This window comes from Danio rerio, chromosome 13 (assembly GCF_052040795.2).
Source record: "Danio rerio strain M-AB ecotype USA chromosome 13, GRCz13ab, whole genome shotgun sequence".
NCBI lineage: Eukaryota > Metazoa > Chordata > Actinopteri > Cypriniformes > Danionidae > Danio > Danio rerio.
In genome coordinates, this window is record NC_141033.1 from 33,782,446 (window position 1) to 33,800,542 (window position 18,097).

Sequence of the window (18,097 nt, forward strand, 5' to 3'; positions counted from 1 at the left end):
TTGTCCGGAGACACAGTGACGAGCGTTTCTTTGTCAAATCAGCGCTGTCAAATTTTGATGACGTAACCGCCCTGATTCCGGAGCCTCCGGAGCCGCGAATGTTATGTGATACAGCACTGGAAAGCTGAGATTCTCTTCTTTATGCCAATCTTTGAATTGTATGAATCGGATCAGCGGATCAAAAGTTATTAAACATTTAAGAGCAATGCTTATTTTTAGCCGCGGGCGGCTGTCTCGGTCTTTAAGGGTTAAAACCATTGATATGCAATTGTTCATGGTATGATAATCGTGCACGTTCAAATCGTGGTAGACCGTCATACCGGTATATTGTTACAACCCTAGTTCCAAGTGTAAACACAGAGGAACAATCCGCTAATGACTCGACTGATCTTCTCGACTTTAAAACGCTCCAGTGTCTGTGTATCTTTGTTTGCACTTGGTGAAGAGCAGTGAACTTATGACCTTCATGGCCAATCAAAGTCATTTCCGTTGAGCACTGGTGAATACTATGGCAAATCATCTATGTTTAAGAACGCGCTTAACATCGCTTAAATGTTAGCAGGAAATAAGCGTTTTAAAAATTTTAGTACCAAGAATATTTCTATTTGACTTATGGAAAGTTCCAAACAACAGTATGTTTATAAAATAGAAACTTTTTGCCCATTTTTAAAACATTTAATTCATCTTTGTTACAGCAATAATTTACAGACCAAAAACGTTGGAATAGTCTGAAATGAAAATATAACGTATTATAGCTAAAATAATAAACAAAAAATAAAATGATATATTTTGTGATTCCAGTCATCAAAAAGTGGTGATTTCACTAATATAATTTTAAAGTATAAATGTTTTTTAGTCAGTTAGTCAGTCTTAAGCCTTCATGAGAATAGCATGAGCTCATTCTTCTCACTGTGTTTCCAACCAGCATGACCTTGAGAGCTTGTTTCATTTCTTTGCAGCTATTTGTTGTACCTCGGTACAATTTGTTCCTTCACCTCGATGGTGAAACCAAAATCGCTGCATTCTTGGTCTGTAGATTAATAACACCGTTGGCTACCGAAGCCAACAACAGCAATCAGCTCATTACAGGAATGCTGAGGCCCTGTTATAAATCTCCTACCTGCGTTTCAAATAAAAACGAGTTTGTGGTTTGGGAAACATGCATTTGATAGTTAATACACAAGAGGTTTGTTTGTTTGTTCATGCATTGATTTTTAAAGAGAAAAATTGTATACACTACCTTCTGGTTTCCATAATGAACTCTCGATGGTTTAGTTGCCCTGTGGGATTTGAGTTGTCATCAAGAGCCAAACTGTTGTTTTCTTATCTTATATTATGGCCAAATAACATCCATGCTTATTCAGGCTTAAGTGTACTCAGATATTGGCCAAGAAACAGGGGTCATGAACAAAAAGGAAAAAGCTTTTTTAATGTGTCAGAGTTTATTTCTGAGTGAAATGTACTGATTTTGTTGTAATGATTATACATTTGTAGCCTGATTTACAGAAGAAAGCCAACAAGCTCTGACTATCCATATTTCATGAACAAATGCTGAAACATTATTTCACTCAAATTTTGACTTTTTTCCCCCACACGTTTTTTGAAACATTTAAATGTATGGTCTCTTATGCAAAAATCACTTTTAAAGGGGTTTAAACACAGTTTGTGACAACAATCTGTGAATATCCAGCTTCTAATGGAAAACTGCATTCATTTTATTTTAAATAATCATAAGCAGGTCACACACCGGATGCGCTTTCCTGTCTATAATCGTCACTACCCTGTCCAGTAAAAAGTGTAAAAACCCTAAAAGATTATTATTAATAAAAGAGAACGAACTATAATTTAAAACATTTTGAGGCTTAGTCCTACTTGAAGTTTTCATAATAGTAGTATAATAGCAGTTTTAAAGCCATTACATGTATTTTAAAGCACAGTATTAAAAAAATGAGACTTTCAGATTCCTCCTAGTTATTAAAATCCTTAATTTTCTGACAAACTCTTTTGAATTGGCAGCCAAATGTTTTAGTTTTCCCTGACTTTGCAAGATGTTGAGTCGATCTAAACTAACTGAAACCCTCAGATAAAATGATTTTCAGATGAAGACCAAAGAAATATACTACGGAAGCGTAGAGCTGCCACCCAGGTAAAAAAAAATCTGAGCTTTATCACGTTTGTACAATATACTTTTCATGTTCTTACAATATACTTTTCACGTTCTTACAATATACTTTTCACGTTCTTACAATATAATATCAGGTTTGTACAATATACTTTTCACGTTCTTACAATATAATATCACGTTTGTACAATATACTTTTCACGTTCTTACAATATAATATCACGTTTGTACAATATACTTTTCACGTTCCTACAATATAATATCACGTTTGTACAATATACTTTTCACGTTCTTACAATATAACATCACGTTTGTACAATATACTTTTCACGTTCTTACAATATAATATCACGTTTGTACAATATACTTTTCACGTTCTTACAATACAATATCACGTTTGTACAATATACTTTTCACGTTCTTACAATATAATATCAGGTTTGTACAATATACTTTTCACGTTCTTACAATATAATATCACGTTTGTACAATATACTTTTCACGTTCCTACAATATAATATCACGTTTGTACAATATACTTTTCACGTTCCTACAATATAATATCACGTTTGTACAATATACTTTTCACGTTCTTACAATATAACATCACGTTTGTACAATATACTTTTCACGTTCTTACAATATAATATCCCGTTTGTACAATATAATTATCACGTTCTTACAATATAATATCACGTTTGTACAATATACTTTTCACGTTCTTACAATATAATATCACGTTTGTACAATATACTTTTCACGTTCTTACAATACAATATCACGTTTGTACAATATAATTATCACGTTCTTACAATATAATATCATGTTTGTACAATATACTTTTCACGTTCTTACAATATAATATCACGTTTGTACAATATACTTTTCACGTTCTTACAATATAATATCACGTTTGTACAATATAATTATCACGTTCTTACAATATAATATCACGTTCTTACAATATACTTTTCACGTTCTTACAATATAATATCACGTTTGTACAATATACTTTTCACGTTCTTACAATATAATATCACGTTTGTACAATATACTTTTCACGTTCTTACAATATAATATCACGTTTGTACAATATACTTTTCACGTTCTTACAATATAATATCACGTTTGTACAATATACTTTTCACGTTCTTACAATATAATATCATGTTTGTACAATATACTTTTCACGTTCTTACAATATAATATCACGTTCGTACAATATAATTATCACGTTCTTACAATATAATATCACGTTTGTACAATATACTTTTCACGTTCTTACAATATAATATCACGTTTGTACAATATACTTTTCACGTTCTTACAATATAATATCACGTTTGTACAATATAATTATCACGTTCTTACAATATAATATCATGTTTGTACAATATACTTTTCACGTTCTTACAATATACTTTTCACGTTCTTACAATATACTTTTCACGTTCTTACAATATAATATCACGTTTGTACAATATACTTTTCACGTTCTTACAATATAATATCACGTTTGTACAATATACTTTTCACGTTCTTACAATATAATATCACGTTCTTACAATATAATATCACGTTTGTACAATATAATTATCACGTTCTTACAATATAATATCATGTTTGTACAATATACTTTTCACGTTCTTACAATATACTTTTCACGTTCTTACAATATACTTTTCACGTTCTTACAATATAATATCACGTTTGTACAATATACTTTTCACGTTCTTACAATATAATATCACGTTTGTACAATATACTTTTCACGTTCTTACAATATAATATCACGTTCTTACAATATAATATCACGTTTGTACAATATAATTATCACGTTCTTACAATATAATATCATGTTTGTACAATATACTTTTCACGTTCTTACAATATACTTTTCACGTTCTTACAATATACTTTTCACGTTCTTACAAAATAATATCACGTTTGTACAATATACTTTTCACGTTCTTACAATATAATATCACGTTTGTACAATATACTTTTCACGTTCTTACAATATAACATCACGTTTGTACAATATACTTTTCACGTTCTTACAATATAATATCATGTTTGTACAATATACTTTTCACGTTCTTACAATATACTTTTCACGTTCTTACAATATACTTTTCACGTTCTTACAATATAATATCACGTTTGTACAATATACTTTTCACGTTCTTACAATATAATATCACGTTTGTACAATATACTTTTCACGTTCTTACAATACAATATCACGTTTGTACAATATACTTTTCACGTTCTTACAATATAATATCACGTTTGTACAATATAATTATCACGTTCTTACAATATAATATCACGTTTGTACAATATACTTTTCACGTTCTTACAATACAATATCACGTTTGTACAATATAATTATCACGTTCTTACAATATAATATCATGTTTGTACAATATACTTTTCACGTTCTTACAATATACTTTTCACGTTCTTACAATATAATATCACGTTTGTACAATATACTTTTCACGTTCTTACAATATAATATCACGTTTGTACAATATACTTTTCACGTTCTTACAATATAATATCACGTTTGTACAATATAATTATCACGTTCTTACAATATAATATCATGTTTGTACAATATACTTTTCACGTTCTTACAATATACTTTTCACGTTCTTACAATATACTTTTCACGTTCTTACAATATAATATCACGTTTGTACAATATACTTTTCACGTTCTTACAATATAATATCACGTTTGTACAATATACTTTTCACGTTCTTACAATATAATATCACGTTTGTACAATATACTTTTCACGTTCTTACAATACAATATCACGTTTGTACAATATACTTTTCACGTTCTTACAATATAATATCACGTTTGTACAATATAATTATCACGTTCTTACAATATAATATCACGTTTGTACAATATACTTTTCACGTTCTTACAATACAATATCACGTTTGTACAATATAATTATCACGTTCTTACAATATAATATCATGTTTGTACAATATACTTTTCACGTTCTTACAATATAATATCACGTTTGTACAATATACTTTTCACGTTCTTACAATACAATATCACGTTTGTACAATATACTTTTCACGTTCTTACAATATAATATCACGTTTGTACAATATAATTATCACGTTCTTACAATATAATATCACGTTTGTACAATATACTTTTCACGTTCTTACAATACAATATCACGTTTGTACAATATAATTATCACGTTCTTACAATATAATATCATGTTTGTACAATATACTTTTCACGTTCTTACAATATACTTTTCACGTTCTTACAATATACTTTTCACGTTCTTACAATATAATATCACGTTTGTACAATATACTTTTCACGTTCTTACAATATAACATCACGTTTGTACAATATACTTTTCACGTTCTTACAATACAATATCACGTTTGTACAATATACTTTTCACGTTCTTACAATATAATATCACGTTTGTACAATATACTTTTCACGTTCTTACAATACAATATCACATTTGTACAATATACTTTTCACGTTCTTACAATATAATATCAGGTTTGTACAATATACTTTTCACGTTCTTACAATATAATATCACGTTTGTACAATATACTTTTCACGTTCCTACAATATAATATCACGTTTGTACAATATACTTTTCACGTTCCTACAATATAATATCACGTTTGTACAATATACTTTTCACGTTCTTACAATATAACATCACGTTTGTACAATATACTTTTCACGTTCTTACAATATAATATCCCGTTTGTACAATATAATTATCACGTTCTTACAATATAATATCACGTTTGTACAATATACTTTTCACGTTCTTACAATATAATATCACGTTTGTACAATATACTTTTCACGTTCTTACAATACAATATCACGTTTGTACAATATAATTATCACGTTCTTACAATATAATATCATGTTTGTACAATATACTTTTCACGTTCTTACAATATAATATCACGTTTGTACAATATACTTTTCACGTTCTTACAATATAATATCACGTTTGTACAATATAATTATCACGTTCTTACAATATAATATCACGTTCTTACAATATACTTTTCACGTTCTTACAATATAATATCACGTTTGTACAATATACTTTTCACGTTCTTACAATATAATATCACGTTTGTACAATATACTTTTCACGTTCTTACAATATAATATCACGTTCTTACAATATAATATCACGTTTGTACAATATACTTTTCACGTTCTTACAATATAACATCACGTTTGTACAATATACTTTTCACGTTCTTACAATACAATATCATGTTTGTACAATATACTTTTCACGTTCTTACAATATAATATCACGTTCGTACAATATAATTATCACGTTCTTACAATATAATATCACGTTTGTACAATATACTTTTCACGTTCTTACAATATAATATCACGTTTGTACAATATACTTTTCACGTTCTTACAATATAATATCACGTTTGTACAATATAATTATCACGTTCTTACAATATAATATCATGTTTGTACAATATACTTTTCACGTTCTTACAATATACTTTTCACGTTCTTACAATATACTTTTCACGTTCTTACAATATAATATCACGTTTGTACAATATACTTTTCACGTTCTTACAATATAATATCACGTTTGTACAATATACTTTTCACGTTCTTACAATATAATATCACGTTCTTACAATATAATATCACGTTTGTACAATATAATTATCACGTTCTTACAATATAATATCATGTTTGTACAATATACTTTTCACGTTCTTACAATATACTTTTCACGTTCTTACAATATACTTTTCACGTTCTTACAATATAATATCACGTTTGTACAATATACTTTTCACGTTCTTACAATATAATATCACGTTTGTACAATATACTTTTCACGTTCTTACAATATAATATCACGTTCTTACAATATAATATCACGTTTGTACAATATAATTATCACGTTCTTACAATATAATATCATGTTTGTACAATATACTTTTCACGTTCTTACAATATACTTTTCACGTTCTTACAATATACTTTTCACGTTCTTACAATATAATATCACGTTTGTACAATATACTTTTCACGTTCTTACAATATAATATCACGTTTGTACAATATACTTTTCACGTTCTTACAATATAACATCACGTTTGTACAATATACTTTTCACGTTCTTACAATATAATATCATGTTTGTACAATATACTTTTCACGTTCTTACAATATACTTTTCACGTTCTTACAATATACTTTTCACGTTCTTACAATATAATATCACGTTTGTACAATATACTTTTCACGTTCTTACAATATAATATCACGTTTGTACAATATACTTTTCACGTTCTTACAATACAATATCACGTTTGTACAATATACTTTTCACGTTCTTACAATATAATATCACGTTTGTACAATATAATTATCACGTTCTTACAATATAATATCACGTTTGTACAATATACTTTTCACGTTCTTACAATACAATATCACGTTTGTACAATATAATTATCACGTTCTTACAATATAATATCATGTTTGTACAATATACTTTTCACGTTCTTACAATATACTTTTCACGTTCTTACAATATAATATCACGTTTGTACAATATACTTTTCACGTTCTTACAATATAATATCACGTTTGTACAATATACTTTTCACGTTCTTACAATATAATATCACGTTTGTACAATATAATTATCACGTTCTTACAATATAATATCATGTTTGTACAATATACTTTTCACGTTCTTACAATATACTTTTCACGTTCTTACAATATACTTTTCACGTTCTTACAATATAATATCACGTTTGTACAATATAATTATCACGTTCTTACAATATAATATCATGTTTGTACAATATACTTTTCACGTTCTTACAATATACTTTTCACGTTCTTACAATATACTTTTCACGTTCTTACAATATAATATCACGTTTGTACAATATACTTTTCACGTTCTTACAATATAATATCACGTTTGTACAATATACTTTTCACGTTCTTACAATATAATATCACGTTTGTACAATATACTTTTCACGTTCTTACAATACAATATCACGTTTGTACAATATAATTATCACGTTCTTACAATATAATATCATGTTTGTACAATATACTTTTCACGTTCTTACAATATACTTTTCACGTTCTTACAATATAATATCACGTTTGTACAATATACTTTTCACGTTCTTACAATATAATATCACGTTTGTACAATATACTTTTCACGTTCTTACAATATAACATCACGTTTGTACAATATACTTTTCACGTTCTTACAATACAATATCACGTTTGTACAATATACTTTTCACGTTCTTACAATATAATATCACGTTTGTACAATATACTTTTCACGTTCTTACAATACAATATCATGTTTGTACAATATACTTTTCACGTTCTTACAATATAATATCACGTTTGTACAATATACTTTTCACGTTCTTACAATACAATATCACGTTTGTACAATATACTTTTCACGTTCTTACAATATAATATCACGTTTGTACAATATACTTTTCACGTTCTTACAATATAACATCACGTTTGTACAATATACTTTTCACGTTCTTACAATACAATATCACGTTTGTACAATATACTTTTCACGTTCTTACAATATAACATCACGTTTGTACAATATACTTTTCACGTTCTTACAATACAATATCACGTTTGTACAATATACTTTTCACGTTCTTACAATATAACATCACGTTTGTACAATATACTTTTCACGTTCTTACAATACAATATCATGTTTGTACAATATACTTTTCACGTTCTTACAATATAATATCACGTTTGTACAATATACTTTTCACGTTCTTACAATACAATATCACGTTTGTACAATATACTTTTCACGTTCTTACAATATAATATCACGTTTGTACAATATACTTTTCACGTTCTTACAATATAACATCACGTTTGTACAATATACTTTTCACGTTCTTACAATACAATATCACGTTTGTACAATATACTTTTCACGTTCTTACAATATAATATCACGTTTGTACAATATAATTATCACGTTCTTACAATATAATATCACGTTTGTACAATATACTTTTCACGTTCTTACAATATAATATCACGTTTGTACAATATAATTATCACGTTCTTACAATATAATATCATGTTTGTACAATATAATTATCACGTTATTACGTGAAAACTTTATTGCTTAGGCTACGTTTACCTGGTGTGATCAGAGCGTGAGAAAATGTCTCTTCTTACAGAATTAATTAAGTTCTATTTTATGCTTGGATTGAGACATGATGAAATTTTGCAGCTACTGATTGTGATTACTAGACCCAGTAATAAAACAGTTAGTGACGTTATGATCCATACTCCATCGCAAGAATCTTTGCATGTCTGCCATTGTGACATTTTCTGTTCCCAGATTGGAGCGAATCCGGGAATGTGTCCCAAGCCTCTTTTCAACTTCTGCTATGAAATAACCAGCAATGATTTCAACTGATCCAGCGCGAGAAAAAAAGTCTCGCGCGCGCACATCATCATCTGTGCGCACGTATGGCGGCAAATAACGTGATAATTATATTGTACAAACATGATATTATATTGTAAGAACAAAAGTATATTGTACAAACGTGATATTATATTGTAAGAATGTGATAATTATATTGTACAAACATGATATTATATTGTAAGAATGTGATATTATATTGTACAAACATGATATTATATTGTAAGAAAGTGATATTATATTGTGAGAACGTGAAAAGTATATTGTACAAACGTGATAAAGCTCAGATTTTTTTTAACCTGTGTTTTGTTTGTTGACATATCTTTGGTTATTTTGGAAAAGCACTGTGCTAATAATTTTTGTATAGCCATGACTAAAAATTCTTTCAAATTTGGATTGATAAACATGACATTACTTATGTTGATCTCTCCTGTATGTATATATAAAATCACTTTTACAAAATTTATTTAGAGATAAGTTCACTCTAAATATTTGAATTCCCACACCATTTATACACACTTAATTGGTTTTTAACTTCTGTAAACACAAATAAAAAAAAATACAGCAGCCATTGACTTCAATAGTAGGGACAAAAATACTATAGAAATCAATGGCTGCTGCTTTTCAACATTCTTAGTAAGTCTTCCTTTGTGTTCAACAGGTTTGGAACAAGTGAAGGATGAGTAAATGACAGACTTTCATTTTTGGCTGAACAATCCCTTTAATGCACACAAAACACAAAAATAGACAGCTCATATTTGACCCACAGACATTCATAATAACAAAACTGATTGTTTTACAGTGTATAAATGTGTGGACTATTATTAGGACTAACTGATCACAATCTACAATCTCTATTTCTCTGACCATTCAGACGATAAGACGCGTGTTCCTGTGGGAGAGGACGAGGGCTACATCAATGCCAGCTACATTCGTATGAAGGTGGGCTCGGAGGAGCTGTTCTTCATCTCCGCTCAGGGCCCTTTGCCTGGCACTCAGGACAGTTTCTGGCAGATGGTGTGGGAGAACAGGTCTGATGTGATCGCCATGATGACTCGAGAGGTGGAGCGCGGACGGGTCAAATGCCACAAATACTGGCCCGAGAAGCTCGACGTCCCCAAAGAGACCAGCCGTTACCAGCTCTTCCTGGACAACTACCAGATGCTTGGTTATTTCCACATTAAGGTCATCAAGATGGTGGAAAAAAAGGTTAGGAGCATGTTCCTCATGGAAAATAGTGCATTTCATCCAAAACAAATATATTTCTTATTGTAACCTTTTCAGTGTAAAAGCTACCATTATAAAATGAGTTGATTGCTGTCATTTGCTATTCATTTCAGTTTTAAAGACTCAGTTTTAATGGTTAAATTATATTTTAGTGACCAAATTAAACATCCAGTTAATTGAAATTCTAAAACATATTAAATCATTTTCCTTTGGCTTAGTTCCGAATTTATCAGGGGTCGCCACAGCAGAATGAACCACCGACTATTCCGACATTTGTTTTACGGAGCAGATGCCTTTCCAGCCACAACCCAGCATTGGAAAAACTAAAACATAGTCAATTTAACAATTTAATTTAACTTTTTTTTTCTCCAAAGTTGCTCAAATTCCACTTTATTCATTTTTTTTTGTTTTTATTATTAAATATAATATATATATATATATATATATATATGTATATATGTATGTGTGTGTGTGTTTGTGTGTGTGTGTGTGTGTGTGTGTGTGTGTACAGTATATATATATATATATATATAATAACATAATATAACAATAATTAAAAGATGGAAGAACAACAAAGAACACAATTAGCGCCTACAAATAAAGATTATTTTTAAATATTAATATTAGCAGAAGTATACTTAATTACTTAAACTTGATTACTCTTAAACGGAAAAGTATTGTCGACTACATGTTGCTGCAGATGTACAATAAACAAATGCTTAAAACAGATCAACTCAAATAAGATCAAGATAAACTCTTGTTAAATAATTTTGTCATTTGGGAATCAATTGGGTCATTGTCGCTTACTATTGGCCATTCGCATGCGATTGACAGGTTACCCTGCCCTTATCGGTCTCATGAAGTGCTTTGAAATATGCATTTTTATTCAATGTTTGATATAATCTCAAACGAAACACGATGAGAGGGTGGGAGAGTCGCTCCTTCCCTTTAAAAAAAAAAACAGCCAATAGTGTTTTTTTTTTTATCACACACCTGCCATTGAGAGTGGTTGAGCTCAAGCACATCAAATGAAAAGCAAATGAGAAGCGCATTGAAGGGGGCGTGCCATGTCAGATACTAGAAAGCATTTGATTGGTTTTGATGTAATGAGAACCTGTAGTGTGAGTTCGCGTGAATAAAACCGTTGGTCCATTTGGGCGGAAGCAATTTAAAACAGCGGTATGTTTATATCAACTTTATATCTTCTAAATGTGAAATTTGTTACTGTTTTGGGTCGCACTAGATATCCAAAAAACAAATAATACTGATAATAACATCTTAAAAACTTTATTTTAATTTCATGTTAGAGTTAATAATTGTCAGAAATAAATAGCTTATTTAATGATTAATTTAAAAAAGAGATGCACTGATAAAGGACTTATACTAAATAATGCAATATTCCATAAAATATATATTTTGTGTGTAAAAACTTAAGAAAAAATGTAATTTTATAATGCTAATATGTAATTGTAATGTTTAATAATACAAATTCAATGACAGAGAATTGTGTTTAGTTAAAATTTTGATAAGAGAAATTAATTAATATATTAAATATGTGTGCTTTTAGTTTAGAATTTTAAATGTAAATTAATTTTTAAATAAATGTGACCTGTTTTAATGTTTCAAGGAGTATTACAAACTCAAAATGCAGTCAAAAATGCAGATTTAATTGATTTGCCATGTATCTTCAAAATTCTAAATCAATGCAGATCTGCAACGCAGCTGATTATTGACCTGTGCACTTTTCCAGAGTGGAGACGTGCACTTTGTGAAGCACCTGAAGTTCACCACATGGCCTGATCACGGCACACCCCACTCCTCCGATCAGCTTGTGCGCTTCATCCGCTACATGAGGGCTGTTCACGCTAAAGGGCCCATCACCGTCCACTGCAGCGCAGGCATCGGCCGAGCCGGAGTCCTCATCTGTACAGACGTCATCCTCAGTCTCATTCAGAAAGACCTCAGTGTGAGTCATTTACACTACAGCAGCATAATCAATCTGTAACCAATAGATAATGGCATTAATCTCATTTAAGTAAACAGCATATTATTAATTCTGAAGAGATAAATCTATGTTTTGTTTTGCAGATTAATGTGAGTGACATTGTAAAGGAGATGAGACTCCAGCGGCACGGCATGATTCAGACTAAGGTGAGCAAATCAGGACGTTTAATGTGTAATTCGATGATGTTAGTTGTGATCAGTGTTCGGGAAAGTTACTTTTGAAAGTACTGTATTGCAATATTGAGTCCCCTCATAAAAATAAAAAATAAGTTGCTTTACTTAGTTACTTTTAATGGAAAGTAATGCATTACGTTACTTTTGAGTTACTTTTGCATGACTTTTTCTCATCTGGCTGAACTTCCTGACCCCAGATTAATGAAACGTTATTTAAACATAAATAAAAACATTTACAGATTCATAAAACTTGAAAGCAATGTGTTTTCTTAGTTACATTTTTTAAGAGTTGTCTTATTAGTTAGAAAATCATTGTCCATTGAGGCAATGCCCTTTTCTTTTTCTTTATTGCATTCAAAATAGTGAGAATAGTGAATAATGAGAAAGACTCTGGCATAACATCTTGATTTCTATCTGTTCCCACAGCGAGCAAATTCTCTCATTTGAGTATGTGATTACGTTAATTTTAATTGAACAATTTTATTTTTAAAGCTAATTAATTAAACTAAGAAGGAAAAAAAAATAAGTAATGCATTACTTTACACCTTACTTAGAAAAGTAATATTATTACAGAACTTACATTATTTGTAATGCGTTACCCCCAACACTGGTTATGATGTGAAATTCACATGATTTCTTGATCCATGAGTAGGCCCACACAGAATCTGTTTGCACAAAATTCCGCAGAATATTTCTGATTTGTAGCCCATCATTGATTCTGTTTATTTACTTGTGTAAATGTGTGTAATTTTATATTTTTTCAGTTTTTAAATTTATTTCAGTAATATTATTGACTAATGTGAAAATATTTATATGATTTATAAACAATATAGTTTGTAAATGAATATTTTCTGTCTTTTAGTAGAAATATTACTTGAGAGACTTGCTTAGTTTACCAAATAAAGTGGATCTAATTGGATTTGCATTGTAAACATTAAATACAAGTTAAAAATTTCTTACTTTTAATTTCATGTATTAAGGATTTAGTTATAATACTCCTAAAGTCATTCCGCATAAATCCACAGATTTATATCAAAATTCTACATAGAAATAGCAAAAAATGTCCGCAGATTCCGTCTGGCCCTACCCATAAGCAAGTAAAACTGCCATTTTTACTGTCTTAAATTATTTATTAAGCTTTTAATATCCATTAAAATGAGGGTGGGATGAATGCAGTACTAAATGTTGTTAATATTTATCTCTTTTCTGAAAGTTCTGTATGTAGGGCCCTATGAAATTAAATCGCTTTGTAAATGTTTATTATTACCATTTCATGAGTCTCCCCATTCAGTTGAATAGAGCGATTCAACCCGGAAGCTGCTTAGCGTGACTTCACACTTAACAAGCGGATATTGAAATGGTGGACTTGAACAAACTTTAAATTTGTCCTGATCATTAATGCACAGTAAAGTGATTATATCAGAATACTACTATTTATAATTCTGAAGGTGATTTTTTATGTTTGAGACATATGCTTGCAATCTATCACTGACAACATTCATAGACCATTATTTTACTGTTAAAATAAGACATATTTCATTATCAGATAACAAATCTGTCTGCATTATATACAACGTTATACAGGCTAGAGTAGTAATACTGACCCTTAAACATTTATTCTCATGCACAACACTGTGTTCGCTATAAAAGAAAAAAAAACGTATCAAATGATTGTCGTAATCATAGCTCACATAAAATGTGATATTTATTCATTTAAATGAGGTGCGTGGTTTTGGTTTTACTTTCACTGCCGAATGCGGCTAATGTCATGGCTGCTGTCACTTTGAGGAAAAAAAAACATACATGCAAATCTTACCTCCCGTGCGGCTCCCAAGCGATCGTAATGTACAACAAGCTGAACGTTATTTACAACTTTATTACCTGTTATTGTCAGTCTATGCAGGTTCGGTTTGCTACAGTAGACATTATTAACGGCGGCGCATCTGCTGTAGTAAACGCTCAACTCACGGTCAGTTCACGTATGAATTTGCAGCCGCAAATACGTCAGTACATGAAGACAGAAATGACATTTTTGTGTGAACTTATACTTTATCAAAACAAAATGTGACTCTCTTAACAACATTTCAACACGTATATTAAACAATGTAAAGACTTGTGCGGCGGCCTTTATGCTTCTCTCCTGAACATATAATTGGCTAAATTGTAGAGATTCTGATTAAGATCGTGTGGGGGGTCGAATTGAGATCACGATTTTTTTTCGATTAAGTATGCAGCCTCATGGCATTCCATTGTTTTGTTTTGTTTTCTCTATTTTCAATGTTATTAAGATATCATGACTCCATTAAGAAATTACTTAAAATAAAGATTAAAAGTGAAATTTTCTCATTTCATTTCTGCATTAGGAAATCATAGGGCCCTAAGAATAGTTAAATAAATCCACAAAGGTTTTGTCTTTCTTTTCTCTGATTGCAGGAACAATACCTCTTTTGTTATAAAGTCTGGTTGGAAGTGTTACAAAACATCTCGCTCCTTTATGGTCACCACTGGCAAACCGAAACCTCTTCATGAACAAATCCTTACAAAGCCCTTAAAGTCTTACAAGTGTTTCCTCAGAAAAAAGCAACAATTGATGTGTTTTTGAATGGCAGACATGTGTTAATGTGACGTGTTGATTGTGTGCGTCTGATATAATATGACCACCATCAATCAAATGTGGAATATGCTCTAGGAAATATGGTAGATATTTTCATTAACCGTGCAATACCCTCGTGTGATCTGATATATATTTTTATACCATTTTGGCTTAAAACACTGATTTAATAGCCTTTCTGGACTCTTAGTCATTTTGCCTTGAACATGTTTTCGTTTTATTGTTGTTGTTGTTTTTAACGGTAAATTTATGCACATTAATTATTAATTCAGATTCATCACTTGAATGTACTATTCAGCCTCAGTGCGTAATGTACAAACTCTAGGTCCTGAATACTTACAGAATGTTTTGATTTGACATTATTTTGTCGTGTCTGATTTTAGTAGCTGTAAATGCATCCTCAGAGGAAGCAGCTGCTGGACAGATACTTTTAGCAAAGTGCCTTTTAATTTCTCAATCTTTCTTTATCTGCACTCTCAGCTGTTTTACCTCTTAGTTGACATTAAGTCAGAGCAAGAGGAATTAACCCAAAGACACAGGACTGATGCTGAAGGAGAGATTACAAACCGCAGCCTTCTTATCTGTGGGAATATCCTCTGAGGGTTTGTGTTTGACTTTGGACAATGGAAATGTAGTGGAGAAAGAACAATTGCAGTAAACCATCTTAAGTAATCAGTCACGATATTAAGCAACTAATGTGTGAATGAATGGGTTGTAAATTGTAACGGACCAATATTCTGTGATATTGTCATACGTCTCACTGTTTTGGCTTGATGCAAAGCAACAGCACAATAATTTGCAGCACACTTATGTCTTAAACTACTGTACGTTTCAGAGCACATCAGAGCTTTTAAAAAGGGTCAAATGCCCCGTTTGGTCTGTGATGGTATATATTGATTTGCATTAATTTTCCACAGGCCTTGTGAAAGAAAACTTGTCAAAAATACAAATGATTATATTGCTGTATTACACTAGAAATTATTAACCTTGTACTTTGATGGAAAGCTCAGTTATCGGCTATAGTTATGAAATATACTCTCTATACTCTTACTCTATTACAGTTTTATAAATAAATATAAAACAGCATTTAATTGTATGTTGTTGTTGTTGCTTTTGTTTTCCCTCCAATGAAAATCTTATTAGCATATTTTAGACTTATTTGACAACCATTTTCCATTTTCTTAGATTGCAAGCAAGAGATTCCCACTCAGTCTAATTGGATACAAACTTGATTCTATTGATTTTTCTATGCACAAATGATATAAATCCGCCAAAAAATTTGCCAAAAATGTAAAGCACTTGTATAGAAAGATATATTTAGAAAAAAATAAACATCTTATTGTGTATAAGATTGTATGAATGCTTACCAATTAGTCACCGATTTACCAAATTTAGTTGTGTATAAGGTGATATTGTAAATTCTTACAAATTAGTCACCAATTACCAAAATATAAATTGGTTACAAATTGATATGTGCACATAAAAATGGAAAATATTTATATACCTGTATGGAAACAGAGGCGACAAGCCCCAAACAGTGTTCATCCATTCATTCATTTTCTTTTCAGCTTAGTCTCCTTTATTTATAAGGGGTCGCCACAGGGGAATGAACCGCCAACGTATCCAGCATATGTTTTACGCAGTGGATGCTCTTCCAGCTGCAAGCCAGTACTGGGAAACATCCATACACACTCATTCACACACATACACTACGGCCAATTCAGCTTATTCAATTCACCTAAGCAAATTCAACACAAAAATGCCAACAGACCCAAACGAGACTCAAACCAGTAACCATCTTGCTGTGAGGCGACAGTGCTAACCACTGAGCCACCCTGTTGTCCCCCCAAAAAATGTGTAATACCTTTTTAAAAAATAGTAATGACATACAGTGAGTCAATTTTGATTCTGATTAAGTGTTTAACATCTGAAGTCTGCAAATGGACTATTTCTTAGAATAGTTTGGGTTCTTTCATTTCTTTAATTCAAACCTCAGTTGAAGAACTCAACTGTTGGATTAGCGACAACTTCAATGTAATTCTTTGGAGTGGATTCAAGAGAACGTTGAATAGTTAGTGCTGTATTACATTGTGTGCTATTTTTACATTTGTTACCAAAAAAGTTATGTCTGCACTGCGCTGTGAACTCAAGGCTTGGTGGATTTACAAGGTGGCTGTGAGATCATTTCCACACTTTCCGCACTCTTATAAATCACTGGCTCTCTCCAAATACACGCTTCCAAATGACTTTACCATGACAATACACCCACACCCACTTTACACAGGAATGAAATTGACCATCTTCTTGAACTCTTCAGCTCGGCGAGAATAGCATAGGCTCTGGAAGCGTTATAAAACTGAAAGAAGAGCTCGGTTAGGTATTATATTAATTCCTAAAGTATGTTTAAATT

The 18,097-nt window shown here is 30.8% G+C and overlaps 1 protein-coding gene across 20 annotated transcripts in view; it reads left to right on the forward strand.

Moving 5' to 3' along the window:
• The window catches only part of ptpn20 (protein tyrosine phosphatase non-receptor type 20), a 71,575-nt gene extending 54,792 nt beyond the window's left edge, over positions 1 to 16,783 (forward strand). For all 20 annotated transcript variants that reach the window (XR_015506077.1, XR_015506080.1, XR_015506078.1 and 17 more), the window contains 4 exons: positions 10,546 to 10,880; positions 12,649 to 12,864; positions 12,987 to 13,049; positions 15,510 to 16,783. Coding sequence is in view for 10 of the 20 variants with exons in the window: in XM_087279505.1 (XP_087135631.1) it covers positions 10,546 to 10,880; positions 12,649 to 12,864; positions 12,987 to 13,049; positions 15,510 to 15,605 (710 nt within the window). In the remaining 10 variants the exon portion in view is untranslated. The remainder of the gene's footprint in view (positions 1 to 10,545; positions 10,881 to 12,648; positions 12,865 to 12,986; positions 13,050 to 15,509) is intronic.
• The last annotated feature ends 1,314 nt before the right edge of the window (positions 16,784 to 18,097 follow it).